Raw genomic sequence first — 25,996 nt, 5'->3', positions numbered from 1 at the left:
CTCTCCTGTTCATCCTGAGTGTGATGAGTGATGTTGGAATGGCATTGTGGCTTTTGCACACCCTATGAATCTGAATGTGAGAAGTTTGTTTTTGTTGTTGTTGACAATAGCTCCCTTTTGTGCATTCTTTGTGCTCAAAACTTCTGCATCAGTATGTTAGGGAATATATTAATAATAATAAAGGTCCTCAAATATGTTGGCAGCCAATATCTGTATTTTTTGCCTTCATAAAATTTTACAACCTGAATTACTATTATTTACACTTAGCTTACAAAATATAATTGCCTAGTTTTATTAACTTGTAGCTTGTTTTCTCTGTTTTGCTGTTAATACTCATTACAAAACAACCTCTAACTCTTCAGTCTTTAACAATTCTAATATCTTGTGTATATATATTTTCTCTGTTCATTTGTAGTAGAGAAAGACATTCTCTATTTTGTTAGGTCCAGTCTGGGAAATTGGTGGTGGTTTGGGTTCTTACGTTTTGTAACCCAGGAAGTGTGTGTAATTTTTCTTGATTTTTTTGACAATCTAAGATGATGACTAATTGAATAAAAATACAATGTTGTGAAAAGTATTTTTTATCATTAAACTTCATGACTTCATTTGAGTTTCCTAACACAGTGTAAGAGAGAAATCCAAAACAAGAAAAGATTATTCTTTTGTTTTCAGCTATTTCATTTTTTAAATATTTCAAAGTAAAATATTCCCAATTTTGTAATCTAAAATTTAAAATTTTGGCAATCTGTCCTGTTGAGTTTGCAACAAATCTTTTGTTTCAGAATGCTTTTGTATGTTCTGAAAATGGCCTTATCTGAGCTCAAGTATATAATATTTGTGTGTCTAGATGTTTACAAAATATATAATGTAGAAATTAATTTTGAAAATCTAATTATTATTTATTTAGGAGATAGCTATTCACCATTTTTAATAGTGTAGGTCTTGGCATGTAAGTTTAATATTTTGTAAAGAAGTGGTTGTTTGATCTCTGAAGAATTTGGCAGTTCAGTTGAGGATAGTAATGACACTGTAACAATATCAGTTTTTTCTGACCTAACCCAGTTGTACATTTTAGAGGTGTAGGTAGTGGATTACTGCTGGTCAGGAAAAATTATTGTGCATTGATCTATTTTTTTTTGCAAGGCACTTGAGAGAGAAGACAACAATAGCAGTAACATCCAAAGGGTACTATGGGTTGGAAGATGAGAAAGGAACAGCATGCACTTCAACAAGGCGTCGTTCCACACCTCGCAGTTTAGCAGGCTTGGCAACAGGCATTTTTGAGTCCATAATGGTTCAGGTTCTGAGACAAGAAGAGCAACAGAGAGCAAAAGAAGAAAAGAGGTAAAAGGAAAAAGTTAATTTTTTTTGTAGTCTTGCCTTTCCATTTCTCAAATGTTTCTCTTCTGGAACACCAAATACATCACCTATTGTTTTGTGATACAGAGTTCACTATTGAACCCTGGACTACAATATAGTTAAGAATGCAATTACATCATGGTGATTACTACTGTCACAGAACCCATGAATTTTGCCATATATTTGGACTTGACTCTAAAAGGTCACCACTGTCATGGAACCATTTTGACATTTATATGGACCCTGTGGCTACACATTAGCAATTTGTTAGTTTTGTATCAGTCTAGTTCTCAGTGAAAAAGGGCCAGATCCAAGTAAACTAACATACAGTTCATGTGCAGCAGATGGTCAGTGCTTACTAATAAGCTGTTCATGTAGACCCTGCTGCTGCACAACAACAGGTCATAAGTTTGCCTTGATCAGCTGCTGTGCCTTAACAGTTGATTAGTTCACCTTGATCTAGTCCCATTTTAAAGAGAACTAGATCAAAGTGAACTAACAAACTGTTAGTGTGCGACTGCAGGGTCCACAAGGTTACTGTGACCATAGTGTGAAATTGTTTGTTTGTTTTTTACTGCGACTGTGCCATGAATTACACACGCTTTTACCATTAGAAGGTATCTGCAAAACCCTAGTTAGTCTTAATTCACTTTTGTTATTGGAAAATTTCCCAAACACCATAATGGTGTAAATCATTTTAAAACTTCTGATATTTTAATATCATAAAATTTGTAATAGCGTTTGAAAGCCAGTAGTCTATGGACATATTCCTAGTTTGCTGAATCCTGATTTACCGAACTTCCCCATGACCATTTTTTTTTGTATGACTATAGCAGAACTATAAGCAGTCACGACTGAAGTACTGAAAGCAAGTAACTTGAAACATTCTTAATCCATGTTTGTTGAAATAAAATACTACATATAATTTTTAGTCTAGAACAACACATTCCTTATAATGGAAGAGTATGTTGTTTCTTAATTAAATACATTTTGAGAAGTTATATTGATCCTGATACCAATAGCATATAATCACCTTTTTTTATTCTCTCTGTATGGTGTGTGTATGTCCATTTATATGTTTTAATGTATTCAATAAATATTTCATTCTGTGGCGTACTTTGAAAGAGGTCCACTTATGGACTGTCTCCTATCAATCCCTAACTTATCCCACAGAATTCTTTTTCTGTTCTGGGGCTCTGTGAACTATGTTTGAGGATCGTTCTTAAAAGGACTGTATGTTGATAGGGCATATCGCTTGTTCTCCTTTTCATTTGTCATAATGTGTAGTAGTTCAAGGTCATAGTATCCACTAAAAGAAAACAGGGGAAAGGGAGAACATACTTATTAAATCTGAAGTCTTCTTAGGGAGCCTATTTCTGTGCTATCATTCTGCTCCAAATGTGAAAACAGTAGACTGGAAAGGAACTAGGCTGGAGAGCTGCAGGATCTTGGCTCATGTACCTTCATGATGCCTCTGCATAGTTCCCAATTCTCTTCTCCGGATCCCTCAATGGCAGCATGACCATTAAGGTTATCTATGCTGGAATTGGCTCACATCTATTGCATATGACTTTTTAGTGGGGACCACCATTAGGAGAAACTAATGAAGCTTCAAACATCAAACAACATTAATTTCCGTGGTTGCTTAGTCCCCATTTCTGCTTCCTTGGGAGTAGAGTATGCTGTGTCAAGTGGTTATTCTCTGACTCTAACTTCTTGGGTAGTTAAGGTTGTTGGGGGTGTGTTGTTTATAAACACCAGTTTCGGGCCTTAAATATCTGAGGGCAAGTCTACACTACAAAATTAAGTTGACCTAAGTTACATCGACCTACAGCCACTGGAGTAATTAAATTGCTTCTGCATGTCCACAGTACGCTCCTTGTGTCAGCAGTGCCTCACCAGGAGTGCTTGGATTGATTTAACTGTCAGTGTAGGGCATTGTGGAACGGTTTCTGAAGCAACAGTCTATTTAAGCAACTCAGTGTCTACAATGACATTGAGTCAACCTAACCACATCAACCTATGCACTTCGCCTCTTGCGGAGGAGGAGTTAAGTAAATGTAGTGGGTGAGTTTTATCAGTTGGAGCTACATTTTAGTGTAGACGCTTACAGAGTTAGGTCAATGTAAGCTGCCTTATGTCAACCTAACTCTTAAGATGAAAGCACTGCAGAAAAAAATACTAAAAAAAATAAAACCTGCATGCATGCTAATAACCTTACCAGCGATTCTACCCTTCCCCAGCTCCAGTAGGGGCTCTCGTAGGAGTCAGTCCTTCAAACCATGGAGTTTTTCTGTGCTTACTAGTTAATAACAGCTTTAGCTCAGAACAAGCAGATCATCCTGTTTGTTCATGCAGCTTGGACCTTTGTTTTCAACCTTCAGGAACAGATAACCAGCAGAAAATGGTTTGTTCTTCAGGGTGTAGTATCAAAAACTTTGGGTTTTTGATTAACTGAAGATGGGGTGGAAGGAATTTGCATTCAACTCCCTCTAGACATTTCCCAGGAAATCTACTTCATGTGTATTACCCTCCAGAAGCCCATTCTGGTCTGCCTCGTTCAGTATAGTTTTTTGATAATCCATATCCACAATAATATATAATCTTTGCATTTAATAGGATGGACTCCAAAGATACTAAAACTTAATTCAGTAGGGTTTTTCCAGGATATTGCCACATCTGCTACTTATCCATGTAAACAGCAATCACATCAAGAAAGAGTGCTAGATGGGAAATACTTTGTTTAAAACTAATAATTCATCTTAATGTAACCTTTCTGCCAGTCAGAGTTGGCAGCAGCAAGGGCTGGCTTCAGTATCTAAGGATTCCTTTTCAATAACACAATGCAAAACCATCTCGAGCCCCTACCCAGTGACCTGGGACACTTCTGTACCACCCCCCTGGGTGCCTCTAAGAGGCAGTACTTCCCCTCTTGCAAGCAGTGAGTCTGAGTGTAGCAAAAGCCTTTTAAAGAGGAGGGAAACAATGTGGCATTATCTGGGGAAATACCACAAACAGGATTCATAATACAAACCATGAGCAAAAGATCTGCCCTCAAGTAAGTTTGGCAGTGTGTTGTACCAATAAAATAAAAAGCAGGATCTTATTAAAGAGGAAAAGGCAAAATGCCACATTTGTAAATACAGAAAGAAGCATAGTAAGCAGTTATAGCTATAACATTCCATTCAATTTCATATTTATTCACACATTCATACACACACAGGTTCCACAAGGTTGTTATCATAGTTACCAGCCTTAGAGTTGCTCATGCCAAGCCACTGCCCAGGTGGCCTGGACATGAGGAGGGAGCAGGGCCTTGTCAGATGCTCATCTGATGCTCCTGGAAGTTGGTTTGCAGAATCAGACCCCAAAGTTCTCACTTTCTAGAATCCATTTTTATAGGAATTTCTTCCTATGCCAGTCTATGGGAATTGCTTCATCATGCTGTTGCTGAATCAATCAGCAGATGGCACATTTCTGATGGCTCCATGCTGCCAGATGTTATCTTATTCTTTGGTTCTCCAATCCTTGAGGCTGTTGGGTGGATTCCAGTCTGCCCTCCGGGGGTCCTCTGGTTGTTTCCACTTGACGCCTTCTTCAGCCGATGAACACTGGATTCTTAGGCTGGCACCTCCCTGATCATTCAGTTATTATCCACACCAAGCATCCATCCACATACATCCTCTATCTCTATTTTAATCACAATTGTTAACAAAGCGAGATAAATACAACAAAAGGGCGGGGAGTCTCTGTGTGCTGTTTCTGTTGTTACAAAGTATCGCTTTGAGTCTCTCTCTGTGTGAGTAGTTGTTACAAAGTATTGCTTTGAGAACAGACTCTGTTTTAGGATGTACTAACATGATTCGCAGCTTGCAAGATTCACACAGAGAGGGAGAGAAACAGTAAAAATAAGAGACCAAGAGACCTCTCAGTTAGTGATACCCTGGAATTTAAACTATGGGGAATTAAACTCATTTGTGATTTTAATACAGAACTTCTTTAATATGATCCAACAAGTGGCATTTTCTCCTCAGGGTCTCAAGTCCAGCAACCTAAAAGGCACCCCTCCCACAGTTTCTGTCCTTGGTCAGTGCAGCCCCTAGAGTTCAGAAGTTCATCTGCAGCTTGTATCCCCCAGCTTGAGTGGAAGTGTGTGGAGGTATGGGGGCATCTTACATGCTCCCCTGCTTGGGTCACCGGCTGATTGCCATGCCTCTCTGTGGGGTTCTGCTGCAGTCTTCACCACCAGTCACACCTCTCCGCCAGCTGTCCTGCTAGCTATTCCTCTCACTGCTCACCAAAATGTCTTCAGCCCCCCCTTCCACTTAACACAGCTTTCAGCTCTTAATGATTTCACTATTAGTAGGGGAGCCTCAGTGATGGCACACTCAGAACCACTAGCCCAGAGTAGGTGTAAGGCTTAGACCTAGGAGTTAGTGATTTCAGCTCTGCAGCATGTAACAAGATTATCCTAATGGAGTCAAAATTAGCTTTGTTATTAGACCCTGGAGAGAGGAGGGGTCAAAGTGCTGTTTGGGGCCCATACTACCAGGTACACATATCTATTCCTAGCCTCTCTCAATTCACTGGGTTTTGGAACCCATGTCCCTTGCCTAGCGAGTGCTACTTAGTTGAGGATGAGTCCCTTATAAAATGCCAAGTACAGTTCTACTGTCCTTGATTCAAATAACCAGGATAACAACACTTTACTTCTGTTTCCCTAATAACAAAGAGATCGTGGATCCCACAGCAGTCAAAGTGACCATTTGGGCAAGCAGTCCCATCATGCTAGGCAGGGTAGGTGTGCCCATGGAAATGAGGTTAGCCTCTGAAGTCCTTTTCCACAGCTCACCCCCAGAAGTCAGGGTAGAGCTCATTTTGACTCTGTTTACATTAAGAACAATTTAATAACATTAAAGATCATTGATATTTTTACCAAAAGATTAATCAGTCTTTTTCAGATTACAGAAAATTAGTTTACCATCCCTTTTCCCCCCATGCAATGTTAAGTATGCTAATAAGGAACATTCATGGTATAAAACTGGATGCCTGAAGAATGCTCAGGGTCTACTTGAGAGGGATTCAGCTAGCCATTGTTACTGATTATTTCATTTCATTAAAGGTGTAAAAGGAATGAAATTGTCAAAATCTGTTATCACAGGATGGATCAGATGTTGTATGTCAGAAGTATAATAATCTATGGATAATCCTACTCAATCAGGCATTAATGTACTCAGTCTTATTTTGGGCAGTAAGAACCTTTCCTTTAGTGAAAGAAATATATAAAGTAGCAGCTTGGTTTTCCATTTGTGATTTTGAAGAATGTTACAAATTGCGTTTACAAGTGTCTTGGGATACATCTTTTGGGAGATGAGTACACCAGACTGATGTGTTTTCTAAGGTTATTCATACAATACTACCATTCCTTTTAGTGATCTTTTGTCACTTCCCACTTAGAATGTATTCACAGATAAGCCATGAGGAAGAAAAGAGCAGGCAAGAAATGTATTTTTTTTTTTCTTTCTCCTCTCTGAGTGGCATGTTTACTAGTGGACCCAATCTGAAAAGAAACCCTTGAAGAACCAATGGGTGTGAACATTTTTAATAGAATGTGTTTATTTACAGTAGTTTTTTACTTTATTAAAATTGATATTTTGTGTTCTTGTTACATTGGCATCAAATTTATATTTTGTTTTCAATTGTGCATATACATGTAATAACCTCTGACCATTTTTTGTTTAGTCTCCTTGTGTTCAGTTTTCCCCCATCTTCCTGATTCTGTGGATTATCAGCTCTGTGTTGTGGGAGCTTTGTAAGACCCCATTGACAGCTTGCTTGAATTAAGAATTAACAAGAATATGTTGTAAAACTGGGTTTAGAGATGTAGAGCCAGATTTTCAAAGGTATTTAGGCACCTAGTGGAATAATCCCACTAGGCACCTGTCTGCATTTTAGACACCTAGTATTTTTTCAAAATCTGACCTTTAGCTATTTTATAGAAAATTGTTTTTAAAAAACTCAACTGTGACAGGTTGGATCACAGAAACCCCCTTGGGGCTGCCAACGGATGTGCCACAACTACTTCTGCCCCTGCCTTCCCTACCAGTTTGGGACTCCAGAATCCTGCCTGGTTGTGCCAGACATGCTTGCTGGCTACAAACACAGACCTAGGTCTGAACCATGTCCCACAAACTGCAGGCTTAACTGAAAGCAGCTTAAGAAATGTTCTTGTCCCTCACACTCAGATACCTAACTCCCAATGTGGTCCAAACCCCAAATCAATCAGTTTTACCCTGTATAAAGCTTATACAGGGTAAACTCATAAATTGTTCACCCTCTATGACACTGATAGAGAGAGATGCACAGCTGTTTGCCCCCCCCCCCATATTAATACATATTATGGCTTAATAAGTAAAAAGTGATTATTAAATACAAAAAGTAGGATTTAAGTGGTTCCAAGTGATAGACAGAACAAAGTAAATTACCAAAGAACACACACAAGTCTATGCCTAATCCAGTGGGAAAACTGAATACAGATAAAACCTCACCCTCAGAGGTTTTCCAATAAGCTTCCTTTTACAGACTAGTCTCCTAGTCTGGGTCCAGCAATCACTCACACACCCTGTGGTTACTGTCCTTTGTTCCAGTTTCTTTCAGAGATCCTTTGGGGTGGAGAGGATATCTCTTGAGCCAATTGAAGACAAAATGGAGGGGGTCTCCCAAGGTTTTATATAGTGTCTCCTTGTGGATCTAAACTCCTCCCTCCACCTGTGCAGAATTACAGCTACAAAATGGAGTTTTGGAGTCACATGGGCAAGTCACATGTCCATGCATGACTCAGAACTTTACAGGCCAAGCCACATAGCCAGGAAAGCTCAGATGTGGATTGGTGTCTATCAAGGTCTATTGTCAGCTTAAGTGTTCCTTGATTGGGCACTTAACTTGCACATTCCTTTCTAAAGAAGGGGACTAAATGCCTTACTAAGGCTACTTAAAATCAACAAGTAAACAGCCAATATTCATAAGTTTGAATACAAAAATGATACATGCATACAAATAGGATGAATATGTGCAGTAGATCATAACCTTTCCAGAGATATGTTACATGGCATATGTAGCATAAAACATATGTGGCAGAATTAAGGTGGTGTGGTCAATCATAATTCTAGTATTTCAGAACTATTGAGTGCTTGATTGAGCAACATAAACAACGTTTAACATAGTAATATTGAATATGATTTCCTAATTTGTATTTTTAAAGAACAAACATCCAATAAAATGTATTCTGTACAACTGTAACATGCACAGGGCATGGGCATGGCACATGTTTGTTGTGCCAACCTGCACTATGTACCAGTTTAAGGGCCACGCATTAAACTAGCTCAGTGGTCCCCAACCTTTTTGTGGCCAATAGCACATTCATGTTTTCAGAAGAGTGTGGCGGACACCGAAATTTTTCAAGGCTTATTTTGTATTTGTACATTAAATAATATATTAATATTACATAATATATGAATCCATAAGATAAAAAAGGTAATTTTACTTGTAAAAGGTATTAATTAAACTATGTGGCAATTATTCTTTCACCTTACCATGTGAATTTGCTCTTTTTTATCTACCTGTAAGAAAAAATTATGATTTATTTTGTAAAAACTCCTTAACAGTTTTCATCTTATTTATTTTTAAAAAAATAAAGTTATTTTTGATTGGACAGTTTTTTGGAAACATTTAGACTAGCTGAAGCAGAAAGTGAGGCTAGTAATATTTCAGTCCTATATATAAAACATTGTTGAACTGCTGGTCCAGATATATTTATTATTCTTACTTTAACATAGATAGCCAGTTATGGTTAATTAAAAAATATTCTTTGTGTTACTTTTAACTGGATTTAAATAAACAAACAAACATTTTAAAAAAAAGTTAAATACAAGTTAATCATATGCGCTCATCAGCACTTAATGGAAAATAGGTATCATTAATTCATGTGTTTTTTTTTTCTAATAAAGTCAATGTGATTTTTGGCACTGCATTTCTTCAGCCAATTTTTCATAGTTGGGAGAGTAGGATGATATTCCCATTTGTAAGCAATCATCAAGATGGGCATCTGTATGCCGAGATCTGTATTTTGATTTTATGATGTTCATTGTTGAAAACAGAACTTTGCATAGATAAGTGGAACCGAAATAAGATTTTATTTAGTGTGCTACATTTTTTAAGGCAGGAAACTTTTTTCGGTCAAAGTTTTCATCTGTTGCGCAGGATTTTAGAACAATATCATTTTGAAGGTCCAAAATCTCCCATTCCACGTCTTCTATTCTTTCTTGAATGAGACTCACAATTGATGTAGCCATTTCTGTTACCTCTATTTGGCAAGTGAAAGGATTCACAAGAAAAGCAACTACAGGCTCAATGGTGGTGAACTGTTGAAATCTCTTTTCAGATTGTTCTAGAAGTGTTTGAATGTGGATAACAAATGGTGATGGGTTAAAATCACTGTCACATACCACTTTCTTCATACTTGGGAAATGTATGAGAGACTTCGTCTTCATATGTGACATCCACAAGATCAGTTTTGCTTTGAATGATTTTACAGAACCTATCATTTGAGCCACATTTGTCTTTTCCCTGGAGCTCAAGATTTAAAATGTTCAATTTGTCAGTGCTGTCGGCAAGAAAAGCCAAGTCCATTAACCAGCTGGAGTCTTCTAGGTGCTCAAAGTTCTGATGTGTGGACTTCAGAAATTCTTTGATGTCTTCAATTAGGCTTAAAAAACATGCGAGACCTTTACCTTTGCTCAGCCATCGTACTTCTGTGTACAAGATAAGATCAGATTGTTTATCATCAACATCTTCCAACAGGGCCTTAAAAAGTCGGTGTTGCAAAGGTTTAGCTCAAATAGTGTTAATTATTTTAATAACGACATTCATGACGTGTTGAAAAGAAAGAGCGTTGGCGCACAAAGCTTCTTGGTGGATAATACAATGATAGGACATAAAGTTCGGAAAGGATTCATTCTTCTTGCAGAGTGCAATGAATCCATTGGTGTTGTCCATCATTGCTGGTGCCCCATCAGTGGTGATTGCAGACAGCTTGTGTAGTGGCATACTAATTGAAGTTGCATATGGTTTGAATAAATTACAGATGTCCTCACCCTTTGTTTGCCCTTTCATAGGCAATACTCTGAGTAACTCTTCTTTTATGGTGAAGTCACGAAATACCATCCTCACCATAGCTGCCAGCTGCGCTGTATCTGATATATCTGTCGACTCATTGAACTGCAGCGAAAACCAGTCACATATTTCCAAGTCATCCTTTAGCTGAGTTTGCATGTCGCTTGAAATTGCATGTATCCTCCTCATAACTGTGTTGTCTGATAACTGCAAGTCTTGTATTACCGACAAAATCTCACGTTTGTTAGGAAATCCTTGAAACAGGCAATCAGCACCAGTCAAAAATGCTTCCTTCAAGAATTCACCATCTTCGAAGGGTTTTTCTTCTTGCAAGCAGATGAGCAATTTTAAAGGAAGCAATAGTAGCACTTTTAGACTTTAGCACTTGTCTAGTGAAAACAGATTGCGGGGCAGATAGGTTTGATTTGAGTTGATTAATTTTCTTCTTTCTCAACTCCAGATTTAAATGGATGGCTAATGTCAAAACAGCCATGATTAGTTTGGAAATGGCGTTCGACATTGTTTTTTCGGCACTGCAACAGTACCACCGCACAATAAGCAAACATATTTCCCTTTATTTTCAACAAAACAATGGGATTCTTCCCACTCTGCGTTGAAATAATGCGTACGTTGTCTTTTATTTGAACCACTCATTTTGGGGCAAAATGTTAAAACAATAATAAATCGCAAAGCGCGAGAAAACAGCAGTATGAGTGCAGCAGAAGAATACTCACAGGGCTGGCTTCAGGTACCAGTGGAGCAAGTACATGCTTGGGGCGTCACATGCTAAGGGGCAGCATTTCGTCCATTCTTGTGGTGGCAGAGTCTGAGCGGGGTTTTTTTTTTTTCTGTTTCAGCAGTTCGGGCGTGATGCGGTGTTTTTTTGCGCTTTGGCAGTTTGGGCGGCGGCAGTCCGAGACACTTTTTTTTTTTTTTTTGGGCAGTTCTGGGCAGCGCGGAGAGAAGCTGGAGAGAAGCCGTGGCCCCGCGCCGGCCGGGAACAGAGAACACCAGCGCCTGCAGCCCCAGAGTTCTCTGTCCCCGGCAGGCGCGGGGCCGCGGCTTCTCTCCCCTGCTGGGCATTACCTTTCACACCGTGTCACTAGGCAGGCACGCATATATGCCCTGGCGGGTGCCATAGCACCTGTGGGCACCACGTTGGGGACCACTGCACTAGCTGACTCTACACAAGGTGCAATCAAGTGCACAAAATAAACAGAAAAAATAAATAGTTTTTTAATTGCTTTCTGTTACACTTTGTTACTTTTAAAAGTATCAGATAAATAATTTTCAGGGAGAGTATGATTATTTTTTTCTACATGTAGAGTTTTAATGCTTTGCTTTCTTAATTTGTTTCAGATCGATTTACCATCCAGCAGTTATTTTTATGTTAATTTCAAATAGCTAAAATTTTGAAAGTTCTCTCTCCACACAAAGCATAGGAGGAATCTTTAGGTACAAGACCCAGAGTTGACAAGTTCGTATGGCCGCTAAAATTCAGCTAGAGCCCTTATTCAGTGTAAATCCAGTTGAAGTCAGTGGGAATTTTTGCTTGTCTAAGGAATGTAGGATTCCAATATAAGATGAGGAAATCTATTTGACAGTTTGTCGGACATGTCATTCAGAGAAATATGTTTGGATCAGATATTTTTATTTGTCAGATAATAGTATCGTTTTGTTGCAGCCACTCTTTACAGTGATTTCATCATGTCAGTGTTTTGACATTACCAAATGTAGAGTGCTTCCCATTATTACCAATGTGATTTGCAAATAAAAATATAAAATACAGCCTCCTTTTTAAATGTTTCTTTATACACAATCACACACCAAGTATTGAAATCATGTTTTAATTTTATGTTTCTCTTTCCAAACTAGATATGTAAGACTGGAGATAAAATGTGGCCACAGGAAAATATTGTGTGATAACATGGAATGGTGGAAAATATGGAAAGACTTTGTGCAATAAATATTTATTAAATGATGTAGATTCATTCTCAAGAACAGGTTTTAAAAACAATAAAATTTACACTAGTTTCGTGGGTTTTTGCCAAGCAGTAAGCAAAGGTGTCTTTAGGATTTTTTTAGTAATAAAGGGAAAATATTTTGACAAAAATGATATAGTTTAGTGGAATTAGAGTATAAACGTTGCACTAACAAGTACACGATGGCATACTTTTTGTAGTTTGTTTTAGTAAAACCCATCATAGTTCCGTGTAAACTGTGCAGGAATCTTATATATACAGCGCAGATCAGAAATCACGCTGCTCGTGTCTCCTCTGTGCGGCCCCAGCAAGGCTGTGGTGTGGCTCTTTTAAGAATCTGCTTGTTCCCTCCCCTGTGACGGTGGGTTTGGACTTCTCTCCTTACTGCAAGGGAATGCAAGCCCTTCTGTTTTTGTGTCATGCTTGGCTGAGCCAAGAGGAGGTAGTGGCTCTGAGATGCCCCTTGGGCAGGAGCTCAGATGGGGCCTGTCTGGGTTCTGTAGTGCTGGCCTGGGTTAGCGGAAGTTCCAAAGCTGTGGCCTGAGGGGCAGAAGCACACACCCCATACCCACATCTCATCTGCACAATAGTTGGTGTCCAGGGACATGGCAGTTGCTGCTGCCAAGAGGCAGCAGGGGAGTGAGCTCCAGCCTAGCCCCCTTCCTGGGGGTCCCCAGTGGGCATGTCTGGAACCCCTGGCCCAGGGAACTTGCGGGGTGTGTGTGTGTGTGTTTGTCTCTCCCTGTCCCTCCCTCTCCCAGGCTCTTAAGACAGCTGCTGCATAGCAAATCATTTCCCTCTGGGACATCATGAATGGGTGTAATAGAGACTAATGTGTGAGACTGGGGAGGAGCCACCCTGGAGCAGCCCTCCCTGCACCCTATTCTCCTGGCTGCCCCCCAGAACTTCTCCTAAACACTCTGTAGCTCAGACACACACAACCCCTCCTATACATACCCCTCACTGCACACACACAATCCCCCTCCCATGCTCACCCCTCACTTTTTTTTTTTTGTTTGGCTGGAGGACAAAAATGTAATGTTCAATGGAGTTTGTGGCCCCCTCAGTACAAAATAATAACAACAATTGAGGGAATATTGATGCCAATACATTTCACCAATGCAGTACAATGCAATACAGTAAATATGCTTTTTCCTACTGATACACTGAAAAAATTTATATAGCCAAATTTATTATTTATACTCTGCATGGGTGTGCCTGCATGCAATCTTTAGCTGTAATTTCAACATCTTTAATAAATTAAAGATTGGTTTTGGTTATTAATAGCTATTCTTAGTGATTGGCCCCCTTCACCATCTGCTAAACCAGACCATTCCCTTCCCCTCCCATCTCCAAGGTGCAGAAACCCTTTTGGTCCCACCTTTTTTCAAGCCCAAGTGCTCTAATATACACAACTTACCTGTACATTTATTTCAATGTAGAGTTCATATATTCAAATAAACACATTACCATATGTTAGAGTATTTAGCTGCCTAAGGCATTTGGAAATAAGGCATTTGGAAGCCGCCTTATGTAGTTGCGAAGGAACGGCAGGCTTCTCGCAGGTGGAGGAGAGGTTTAAGAGTGTGTGGCAATTGAGTGGGTGTTTGGATGGGAGCACTTCACTTTTTTTAAAAAGAAAAGGAGTACTTGTGGCACCTTAGAGACTAACCAATTTATTTGAGCATAAGCTTTCGTGAGCTACAGCTCACTTCATCGGATGCATACTGTGGAAAGTGTAGAAGATCTTTTTATACACACAAAGCATGAAAAAATACCCCCCATTTTAACTTTAGGAACCTATAGTTAGATAAGCTTTAACCAACAGGAGGTTGGGTTTGTGTGTGTGTGTGGGGGGGGAACCTGGATTTGTGCTGGAAATGGCCCAACTTGATTATCATACACATTGTAAGGAGAGTGATCACTTTAGATAAGCTATTACCAGCAGGAGAGTGGGGTGGGGGGAGGTATTTTTTCATGCTTTGTGTGTATAAAAAGATCTTCTACACTTTCCACAGTATGCATCCGATGAAGTGAGCTGTAGCGCACGAAAGCTTATGCTCAAATAAATTGGTTAGTCTCTAAGGTGCCACAAGTACTCCTTTTCTTTTTGCGAATACAGACTAACACTGCTGTTACTCTGAAACCTGTCACTTTTTTTACTTTCTTTTTTCTATTCTACTGCCCACCCTCAGGAAATTAACTGAAAAAACCCTGTGTTAATACAATATTGAGGTATAACATTTCAGTGGACAAAAGTTAGAAAATGTAGACGTGAAGATTCCCAATTAATTCGGACACCTTTGTATATGTGTGTTTGTTAATGGCATATATTTAACAACTTAATAGAGGCACTCATTGGACTTACAACACAATTGGTTCCTGAAAATTGTGTCATAAGTCGAAATGTCATAACTTGGAACCACAATACACTCCATTGTGGGACCAAGGGTTGTAAAGTCGAAACCAGTTGTTGTAAGTCAAATCAGGGGGTCAATTCAGAAACGTTGTAAGGTTGTAATTCGAACGTCGTAAAGTCAGGGACTGCCTGTATTTGCTAACCTTGAAATATAATGCAGGACAGATACAGCTCACTCTACTCCTGTAAGTAGTCCTATTTACTTCAATGGACTTAATCATCCAAGTAAGGCAAGCAAGATTTGACCTCATATGTATAACGTGGCTGTATTAACGCTGATGTGGAAACATCAACTTTTGAATTTACTGACATTTTTTAATTTAAATTTTTTGGTGTTGCATTAATATATCTTTCTGCATTTAATAGGTAAATAAATAACAAATACCCAACAATATAGTATTAGGAAACTTCATCTTGGGGTTTCAGTTACAAACCATTTGAACTTTCTTCGTGATTTGTCTCAGATTAAACTTTCATTGGAATTACATTTTGATGGCTACTTCTCTGTAGTTCTTGCACATTCATAAATACATATAGCACACTCACTTAGTGAAAAGTGCTGGTCTGTGTTATATTACTCCCTTTTTGCGACAAAGATACAATCTAAACTAGGCTATTAATGCAATACATATACATAAAAATGTATAAAGTGGCAGAGCAAAGTCTATTTTAGAGCAGTGGTTCTTAACCTGGGGTGCACACACCCCCTGGGGGTGCAAGATGCTCTTTCTGGGAGTGCGAGACATGCCAGATTTTTTTAGAAGGTAAATCATCGAAAACACAAATTAAGCACAGGCACCTAAGTACAACTACTTTGTTTCATCAAAACTATGTATTTATTAACATTATATATTTTTTAACGATTACTGTAATATACAAACAAAAAATATATCTAGGTTTAAAGAACTGACCTACTTCAATGATTTTTGATAAGAGGTGAGAGAACATATTTTGAGAACCGAAGGGGTGCAGGCTGCAGTAAAAGTTAAGAACCACTGTTTTAGAGGCTAGTACTCATTAATAGCTTTCTGTCATCAAATGGAGAAGTCTGTGTTTGGTTAGGGTCTTTTGGCTTAATTGGGAGGAGTTTATCCTTTCAATTTATATTTCATATTAATTTATTTGTGTGTAAGAGGGAGAATTGGGGCAAATAGTTTGAAAATAAATAAGATAATAGGAACTGCAATATTGGGTCAGATGAGAGATCGGGCTAGCTCAATATCCTTGTTTCTGACAATGGTCAGTACCAGATGCTTCAGGGGGAAAGTGTAAGAAACTCTGTAGTAGGCAGTTATGGAATAACTTTTCCGTAGGGAAAAATTATTCCTAAACCTATGAGTTAGTCTAGTGTATGCCCTCAAACAAGAAGGTTTATACCCCATTCAAATTTAAAAAAGAAATCTTTACTAATGAAACTCTGGATGTTCTCATTATTCATATATATGTCCAGTTCTTCTTTGAAATCTGCTACCTTTTGGCCTCTATCCTATCTTGTGGCAATTAGTTCCACAGGCCAGTTTTGTGTAGTGAAAACATTTCCTTCAATCAGTTTTAATTGTGTTGCCTTTGCATTTTATTGAATGTACGTATATACTTGCATTATGAAAAAGATAAATAGAAGTGCCCTGTCTGTCTTCTCTATAGTAGTTATTATTTTGTATACATCTATCAAATTCCTTCTTATTAGTGTGTTGTATAAAGTAGTTTTGCTCTTTTCAACCTATCGAAATTTTTCTAGGTAGGTTTCTATTTATATCACCTGTTGCTGAATACACACTATTTCTGCTGTATCCTTTTTGGTGTGGCACCAGAACTGAATACATTATTCCAGCTGAGGGCATACTATTTGTAAATGTAATATCATTATATTTTCAGTGTTATTTTCCATCTCATTCTTTATGCGTCCTCACATTTTATTTGCTCTTTTTAACCCACATTGCACATTGATTAGTAAAACACACATGGAAAAGGGGCATGTATACACTAGAATACCTTTTGTTAAGTGTGTATATTTGTGTATAAATCAGAAAGATGTTAAATGAAAACAAGAGACAAGATAGCTGTTCGAAGTCACAGTACAGCAGTGTGAGGGTAAAGTCTCAACAGGTATGCAGTTGGATAGGATTTTAATTGGATACTTGATGAGAAAACAGTGTCTGCTGATAAAAGGGCTGTAGAATTGTTATTGGGGGAACAACTGATGGTATCTGCCAAGATTTTCTCATCCCCTCACCTCTTTTTCCAAGTGGCAGCAGTAAGAAGTGTAGGTAAGATATAATCACCTATACGTTCCCATTTTGAGTACTGATGTGTTATGTAATCCATCTTAAAGACCAACTGAATTCTGATTTTACGTGCTGTGTTCATTGTTGCTTTAAACAAAATCTATTGGTTTTTCATTCTGTATTTCTGACTTTTCTCCTTCACTATTTTTTAAGGTAAATCAGATATCTTAATTTTTGTGACATTTCTTTTATTTCAATAGGCTACGAGAGCAAGAACGAAAAGAGGCAGAAGAAGCTAGTCAGAAAGAAATAGAAGAATGGGAAAAGTCACTTTTAGCTGAAGCAGCACCTACAAGGATGGAGACCATGTGGGAAATTCCAGCTATTGGTCATTTCCTTTGTTTAGCACAACAAATTCTAAATTTGCCTGAAATAGTCTTCTATGAGTTGGAACGTTGTCTTCTAATGCCTCAGTGTAATGCTTTTTTATCCAAAATAATGACTTCTTTGTTAAGTCCTCCTCATCGAAGATCTACCTTGCATCGAAGACCAACTCTTCCTTACAGGACTTGGGAAGCAGCACTTAGACAGAAAGTGCAACAGTGGTACACTGTTGTAGGGCAAACTGACAACCCTGATGGCTGTGCAGAAAAGCTTGGGCTGTGCCCCCAGTTTTTTAAAGTCCTTGGGGAAGTTAATCCTTTGGAGGGAACACCATTTCATGAGCTCCCATTCTACCAAAAAGTATGGCTGCTAAAAGGCCTCTGTGACTTTGTATATGAAACACAAAAAGATGTTCAAGATGCTGTGCTTGGGCAGCCTATCCATGAGTGTAGGGAAGTGATCCTTGGTTATGATTTCTTGGAGAATGCCTATGTTCATTTTCCACAGTTCTGTGGTGCTGATGTACGGATTTACAAACAGAAGCCTTTTCAAGCTCCTGCATTTCCAGCTCCCCCCATCAAAGTAAAAAAAGTACCACGGATTAAATTGGAGAAAGTGAAATGTGAGTATGTCAGCAAAAGCAACGGGGAAGTCAGATTTGGTGGCAGAGAAGAGCTGCTACCTCACTGTAAAATAGAAGCAGGGAAAAGTATGGATTCTCTTATTTGTTGTCCAGCAAAAATTCACTTGGATAGTTTCAGTATCACCACGGAAAAAGAAATGAAACCCAATTGTGAAATTAAAATGCATACAGCCTGTGACATAAAAAAAACTGGCTGCTGTAAAGAGAACCAGGAGAAGCCAATTAGTCCAGGAGAAATTGTTGGCTTTGGGGAACCTCTCAGCCCAGGAGAAATCAGGGTTGTAGAAAATGGAGAGAAAGATCATGAAGCTTCCCTAATAAAAACTGAGCCCAGCCCATTAAAAACAAATACCCTTAAAACCTGCCAAGTGCATGTGAATGGGAGTCATAGCAACAATCCAGACATGAATTGCCACAAAGTTGCTAGAGAAATGTTTCTGGAGAATTCACTATGGAATAATAAGAAACTAAAACTTACTAAGATGCGAGCAAAAAAGAAGAAAAAGAAAAAAAAGAAACTGAAAGACATTTTGAATGCACATCTGCAGAGAAAACGTGATGACCTGCAAAGAAAGCGTGAGATTCTTCCTCACCCATTCAAGACTTACAAACCTGAGATCCAGAATAAGTTGTTCATCATCAAAAAGAAAGCAAAACACAAGAAGCACAAATCTGGTAAGTTGATTTGATTATACTAAAAGTGAGAGGAAGGGTGATAGTGGCGTGTTCTTAAAATAGACTTTGTAGCTGTATTTGTTATATTTTATTTTGTGAATGGGAACAGTATCATGCCTTTTAAGTTTCTGATATTAATTTTAGATGGAAGAGTTTCACATCCAATATATGGTATGCACAGAGCAGGTCCGTCAATTGATAAAACTTGACAAAACATGATTCATGTACAGTTTTCAGGGTAGCCTGTAGTCAGTGTAGTTTGCTGTGAGACGTTTTACTTGACGCAAAAAGCATCTGAGGCTATATTTACACTTAGGGCGGCATGTAGAGCACAGATACCACACGCTCCATACCACAGGTAAAATAGCAGTGTGATATTTAAACAGGATATAAATTGCGTAAGCTATTTTACATGTTGCTGCTATACTTATATTTGTCAAACTCTTTAGCAAGGTGGTCATCACTAGCAGTGCTCTCAGAAATACCAACTGTATTTTAAAGAAATGATTTTACAAACTAGTTTGCCATGTGTACATAGTGAAAAGTTTTTTACATTTTCAACATTCAGATTGTTGGGCTGAGAAAAGGGCCTGACCTTGCATCATTGAAATCAGTGGAAATAATGCTATTGACTTCAAAGGGAGCAGGAGCAGGCCCTTAAAAATTATTCTGATTTTTTTTTAACTATTGTTACAAGTAATACTATTTTTAATATGATTACTTGATTACTGTAAAAGAGATCAGGGAAAAATTGCAATTTTCTGTTTGTTCACTTTGTATAACTTATATATAGTGCATTGAGCATTAAAAATCTTACTATCACAAATTCCTCATCTGTGTTAGCTGCTATAGTGTAATTTGATGCCCAATGTTTGTAACATACTAACTTTTCATTTTGTTTTAATGCTTAAAACATAAACAACATTATCTTGCTTAAGGCAACTTCATAAACTAGGATGAGCAGATGAGTCTGCAGACAGTTGATGTAATTTGTTTGATTCTATTTTAAGGGCTTCTTTATTTCTACTAATCTTTATTAAGGTATATTTTGGGTACCAAGCATGTTATGTTGGGAGAGCCTGTTGTAACAGAAATAAGTATGCTAGGCTGCAAATTAAAAAAAAAAAGTGGGCAATGAAATTGTATTATATTAGTCATAAAATGAGCTTCTGTAACTAAGTAGTAAATCTAGCTAATGGAAGTACCTGGTTATTTATATCAAATTGCACTTGTGTGGTAAGGAATCCTAGTTTCACACTGGAATTGTTATGGTGAATTTGTCAAGGGAAATATTAAAGAATATAAATGATTTGTTAAAAAATACATTTCCCTGTAATTCTAGTCTAGTAACTACACTTTCCCTTCATAGATTCCCACTCTTAAATTGTGGGCTCCAGCAGATGTCTTGGGAATGCTCTCACACATTAAGAGTTTTTCAGAATTTCCTGTATCAAGGAGACTGTTGGGAATGTGGGAGAGAGTGTACAGAGTCTCCATATGTTTTGTTTGTGTAATACATTTATAATGTGCTTATCACAAGGCATCTGAGTACCATGCAAAGGAGACAAATACTAAAGCGAAATCAGCTAAGAGTACAATGTGCTGCATAAAAAAAAAACCCCCAAAAAACAGAACACCTCCAAAGGATCAGTTTCGAAGTGGTAAGAGGAATAAATAAAAGGTAGACAGTTAATTTAAAAAAAAAAAAAAAAGCTCAAGGAGGGAATCCAAAGACTAAAAAAATGAGTCAACTGAAGTAGATGAAACTTCTAGTATGCACTAAAGCGGGATCTAAACCACAAGGGCCACATGAGGACTAGTACATTGGCCCGAGGGCCGCATCACTGACCCTCCCCCCACGCTGCCCCTGGCCTCGCCCTCACTTCACCCCTTCCATGAGGCCCTGCCTCTTCCCACCCCTTCCCCGCCCCATTCCACCCCTTCCCCAAATCCCCGCCCCTGCCCCACCTCTTCTCTGCCTCCTCCCCTGAGCGTGCGGCTCCCTGCTCCTCTACCCCCCCCCCTTCCTGGAAGGCGTTAAGCCCTGCCAAACAGCTGTTTGGTGGTGGGAAGTGCCTGCAGGTAGGCAGAGGAGCGGGGATGCGGCGTGCTGGAGGGAGGGGAGCCTGGCTGGCCACAGGACATAACTCCAGGGGGGCACGGGGAGCTTGGTGGACAGCGTGGCGGGCCGCAGGAAATAACCCCGCAGGCTGTATGCAGCTCGTGGGCCGCGTGTTTGAGACCCCTCACTAAAGAGAGTGAGTGAGGTGCTCTGTGGACCTCTTCTAAGAGGAATTTCCACAGTTGAGACCCTCAGACAGACGTGGAACTTCCCTACAGCCTTGTCCTGATTGAACCTAGAGACCAAGGGTATGTCTACACTATGAAATTAGGTTGAATTTGTAGAAGTTAGTTTTTTTAGAAATCGTTTGTATATAGTCGATTATGTGTGTCCCCACACAAAATGCTCTAAGTGCATTAAATGCATTAACTCGGCAGAGTGCTTCCACAGTACCAAGGCTAGCGTCGACTTCTGGAGTGTTGCACTGTGGGTAGCTATCTCACAGTTCCCACAGTCTCCGCTGCCCATTGGAATTCTGGGTTGAGATCCCAATGCCTGATGGGGCAAAAAAACATTGTTGCGGGTGGTTCTGGGTACATGTCGTCAGGCCCTCCCTCTGTCTGTGAAAGCAACGGCAGACAATCGTTTCGCGCTTTTTTTCCTGAGTTACCTGTGCAGACGCTATACCGTGGCAAGCATGGAGCCCGCACAGCTCACTGTCACCGTATGTCTCCTGGGTGCTGGCAGACGCGGTACTACATTGCTACACAGCAGCTGCAACCCATTGCCTTGTGGCAGCAGATGGTGCAATAGGCCTGAAAACCATCCTCATTGTGTCCAAGGTGCTCCTGGCCGCCTGGGCAGACATGGGCACAGCGACTAAATTAGGAGTAACTCGACCAGGTCATTCTCTTTAGTCCTGCAGGCAGTCCTATTGTACCATCTTATGGTGAGCAGGCAGGAGATGAGGATGGCTAGCAGTCCGATTGCACCATCTTCTGCCGAGCAGCCAGGAGATGTGGATGGCTTGCAGTCCTACTGCACCGCCTGCTGCCAGCCAAAGATGTAAAAGATAGATGGAGTGGATCAAAACAAGAAATAGATCAGATTTGTTTTGTATTCATTTGCTCCTTCCTTCCTCTCTCCCTCCCTCTGTGAAATCAACGGCTGACAGTCGTTTTGGTGAGGTCTGTCAGGGGCACCTTGAAAACTTTAATGGAGATACAGTCCTGCCTGAAATACCAGAGGGAGGGATAGCTTAGCGAGTTGAGCATTGGCCTGCTAAACCCAGGGTTTTGAGTTCAATACTTAAGGGAGCCATTCTGTGTGACAGTTGTTTTTGTTTCTCCTTGATGTAAAGCCACCCCCTTTGTTGATTTTAATTCCCTGTAAGCCAATCCTGTAAGCCATGTCATCAGTCGCCCCTCCCTCCATCAGAGCAACGGCAGACAATTGTTCCACGCCTTTTTTCTGTGCAGATGCCATACCACGGCAAGCATGGAGCCCGCTCAGATCAGTTTGGCAATTAGGAGCACATTAAACACCATGCACATTATCCAGCAGTATATGCAGCACCAGAACCTGGCAAAGCGAAACCGGGCGAGTAGGCGACATCAGTGCGGTGATGAGAATGATGAGGACATGGACACAGACTTCTCTCAAAGCATGGGCCCTGGCAATGCGGGCATCATGGTGCTAACGAAACAGGTTCATGCGGTGGAACACTGATTCTGGGCCCGGGAAACAAGCAGAGACGGGTGGGACTGCATAGTGTTGCAGGTCTGGGACGATTCCCAGTGGCTGAGAACTTTCACATGTGTAAGGGCACTTTCATGGAACTTTGTGACTTGCTTTCCCCTGCCCTGTAGCGCATGAATACCAAGATGAGAGCAGCCCTCACAGCTCACAAGCGAGTGGCAATAGCCCTCTGGAAGCTTGCAATGCCAGACAGCTACCGGTCAGTCAGGAATCAATTTGGAGTGGGCAAATCTACTGTGGGGGCTGCTGTGATGCAAGTAGCCAATGCAATCAAAGATCTGCTGATCTCAAGGGTAGTGACCCTGGGAAATGTGCAGGTCATAGTGGATGGCTTTGCTACAATGGAATTCCCTAACTGTGGTGGGGCCATAGACGGAACCCATATCCCTATCTTGGCACCGGAGCACCAAGCCGGCGAGTACATAAACCGCAAGGGGTACTTTTCAATAGTGCTGCAAGCACTGGTGAATCACAAGGGACGTTTCACCAACATCAACGTGGGATGGCCGGGAAAGGTACATGATGCTTGCATCTTCAGGAACTCTGATCAAACTCTTGCATCTTCAGGAACTCTGATCAAAAGCTTCAGGAAAGGACTTTATTCCCAGACCAGAAAATAACCGTTGGGGATGTTGAAATGCCTATAGTTATCCTTGGGGACCCAGCCTACCCCTTAATGCTGTGGTTCATGAAGCCATACACAGACAGCCTGGACCGTAGTCAGGAGCTGTTCAACTATAGGCTGAGCAAGTGCAGAATGGTGGTAGAATGTGCATTTGGACGTTTAAAAGCGTGCTGGCGCAGTTTACTGACTTGGTTAGACCTCAGCGAAACCAGTATTCCCACTGTTATTACTGCTTGCTGTGCGCTCCACAATATCTGTGAGAGTAAGGGGGAGACGTTTATGGTGGTGTGGGAGGTTGAGGCAAATCGCCTGGCTGCTGATTACGTGCAGCCAGATACCAGGGCGGTTTGAAGAGCACAGGAGGGCACGGTGCTCATCAGAGAAGCTTTGAAAACCAGTTTCATGACTGGCCAGGCTACGGTGTGAAAGTTCTGTTTGTTTCTCCTTGATGAAACCCCCCGCCTCTTGGTTCACTCTACTTGCCTGTAAGCTAAGCACCCTCCCCACCTCCCTTCGATCACCGCTTGCAGAGGCAATAAAGTAATTGTTGCTTCACGTTCATGCGTTCTTTATTAATTCATCACACAAATAGGGCGATAACTGCCAAGGTAGCCCAGGAGGGGTGGTGGAGGAGAGAAGCACCGGGAGGGGTGGTGGAGGAGGGAAGGACAAGGCCACACAGCACTTTAAAAGTTTAAAACTTTAAAACTTATTGAATGCCAGCCTTCTGTTGCTTGGGCAATTCTCTGGGATGGAGTGGCTGGGTGGCCGGAGGCCCCCCACCGCGTTCTTGGGTGTTTGAGTGAGGAGGCTGTGGAACTTGGGGAGGAGGGTGGTTGGTTACGCAGGGGCTGTAGTGGCGGTCTGTGCTCCAGCTGCCTTTTCTGCAGCTCAACCATACGCTGGAGCACATTAGTTTGATCCTCCAGCAGCCTCAGCATTGAATCCTGCCTCCTCTCATCATGCTGCCTCCACCTTTCAGCTTCTGCCCTCTCTTCAGCCCGCCACTTACTCTTTTCAGTCCGCCACCTCTCTTCCCGGTCATTTTGTGCTTTCCTGCACTCTGATATTGTCTGCCTTCACAAATTCGTCTGTGCTCTGTCAGTGTGGGAGGACAGCATGAGCTCAGAGAACGTTTCATTGTAAGTGCATTTTTTTCGCCTTCTAATCTTCACTAGCCTCTGGGAAGGAGAAGATCCTGTGATCCTTGAAACACATGCAGCTGGTGGAGGAAAAAAAAGGGACAGTGGTATTTAAAAAGACACATTTTATAGAACAATGGGTACACTCTTTCACAGTAAACCTTGCCGTTAATGTTACATACATAGCACATGTGCTTTCATTCCAAAGTCGCATTTTGCCTCCCCCCACCACGTGGCTAGCTCCTCCCCCTTTCCGTGGCTAACAGCGGGGAACATTTCTGTTCAGCCACAGGCAAACAACCCAGCAGGAACGGGCACCTCTGAGTGTCCCCTGAAGAAAAGCACCCTATTTCAACCAGGTGACCATGAATGCTATCAGTCTCCTGAGCATAACACAGAGAGATAAAGAACCGATATTGTTTGAACGCCAGCAAACATACACTGCAATGCTTTCTTCTACAATGATTCCTGAGTACGTGCTACTGGCCTGGAGTGGTAAAGTGTCCTACCATGGTGGACGGAATAAGGCTGCCCTCCCCAGAAACCTTTTGCAAAGGCTTTGGGAGTACATCCAGGAGAGCCACGAATGCCAGGGCCAATTAATCATTAAACATGCTTTTAATCCATGTATACTATTTTAAAAGGTACACTCACCAGAGGTCGTTTCTCTGCCTGGCGGGTCCGGGAGGCAGCCTTGGGTGGGTTCGCGGGGTAGTGGCTCCAAGTCCAGGGTGAGAAACAGTTCCTGGCTGTTGGGAAAACCGGTTTCTCCACTTGCTTGCTGTGAGCTATCTACAACTTCATCATCATCATCTTCCTTGTCCCCAAAACCTGCTTCTGTGTTGCCTCCATCTCCATTGAAGGAGTCAAACAACACAGCTGAGGTAGTGGTGGCTGAACCCCCTAAAATGGCATGCAGCTCATCATAGAAGTGGCATGTTTGGGACTCTGACCCGGAGCAGCCGTTTGCCTCTCTGGTTTTCTGGTAGGCTTGCCTCAGCTCCTTAAGTTTCACACAGCACTGCTTCGGGTCCCTGTTGAGGCCTCTGTCCTTCATGCCCTTGGAGATTTTGACAAATGTTTTGGCATTTCGAAAACTGGAACGGAGTTCTGGTAGCACGGATTTGTCTCTCCATACAGCGATCAGATCCTGTACCTCCCATTCGGTCCATGCTGGAGCTCTTTTGCGATTCTGGGACTCTGTCATGGTCACCTCTGCTGATGAGCTCTGCATGGTCGCCTCTGCTGATGAGCTCTGCACTCACCTGCAGCTTGCCGCACTGGCCAAGCAGGAAATTGAAATTCAGAAGTTCGCGGGCCTTTTCCTGTCTACCTGGCCAGTGCATCTGAGTTGAGAGTGCTGTCCAGAGCGGTCACAATGGAGCACTCTGGCATAGCTCCTGGAGGTCAATACTGTCTAATTGCGTCCACAGTACCCCAAATTCGACCCGGCAAGCCCGATTTAAGTGTTAATCCCCTTGTCAGGGGTGGAGTAAGGAAATTGATTTCAAGAGCCCTTTAAGTCTAAAAAAAGGGCTTCGTCGTGTGGAC

The 25,996-nt window shown here is 40.9% G+C and overlaps 1 protein-coding gene across 3 annotated transcripts in view; it reads left to right on the top strand.

Moving 5' to 3' along the window:
* Positions 1-25,996, top strand: part of BRD10 (bromodomain containing 10) — a 108,591-nt gene that overhangs the window by 10,385 nt on the left and 72,210 nt on the right. For 2 of the 3 annotated variants that reach the window (XM_073345281.1, XM_073345283.1), the window contains one exon: positions 17,417-18,858. In XM_073345281.1, the coding sequence (XP_073201382.1) occupies positions 17,417-18,858 (1,442 nt within the window). Of the gene's footprint in view, positions 1-1,143; positions 1,345-17,416; positions 18,859-25,996 lie in introns of all 3 variants that reach the window. The other variant, XM_073345280.1, reaches the window with a different exon arrangement.

Source organism: Lepidochelys kempii, chromosome 5, assembly GCF_965140265.1.
Source record: "Lepidochelys kempii isolate rLepKem1 chromosome 5, rLepKem1.hap2, whole genome shotgun sequence".
NCBI lineage: Eukaryota > Metazoa > Chordata > Testudines > Cheloniidae > Lepidochelys > Lepidochelys kempii.
Note: the sequence above shows the minus strand (reverse complement) of the source record. Positions and strands in the feature narration are given on the sequence as shown.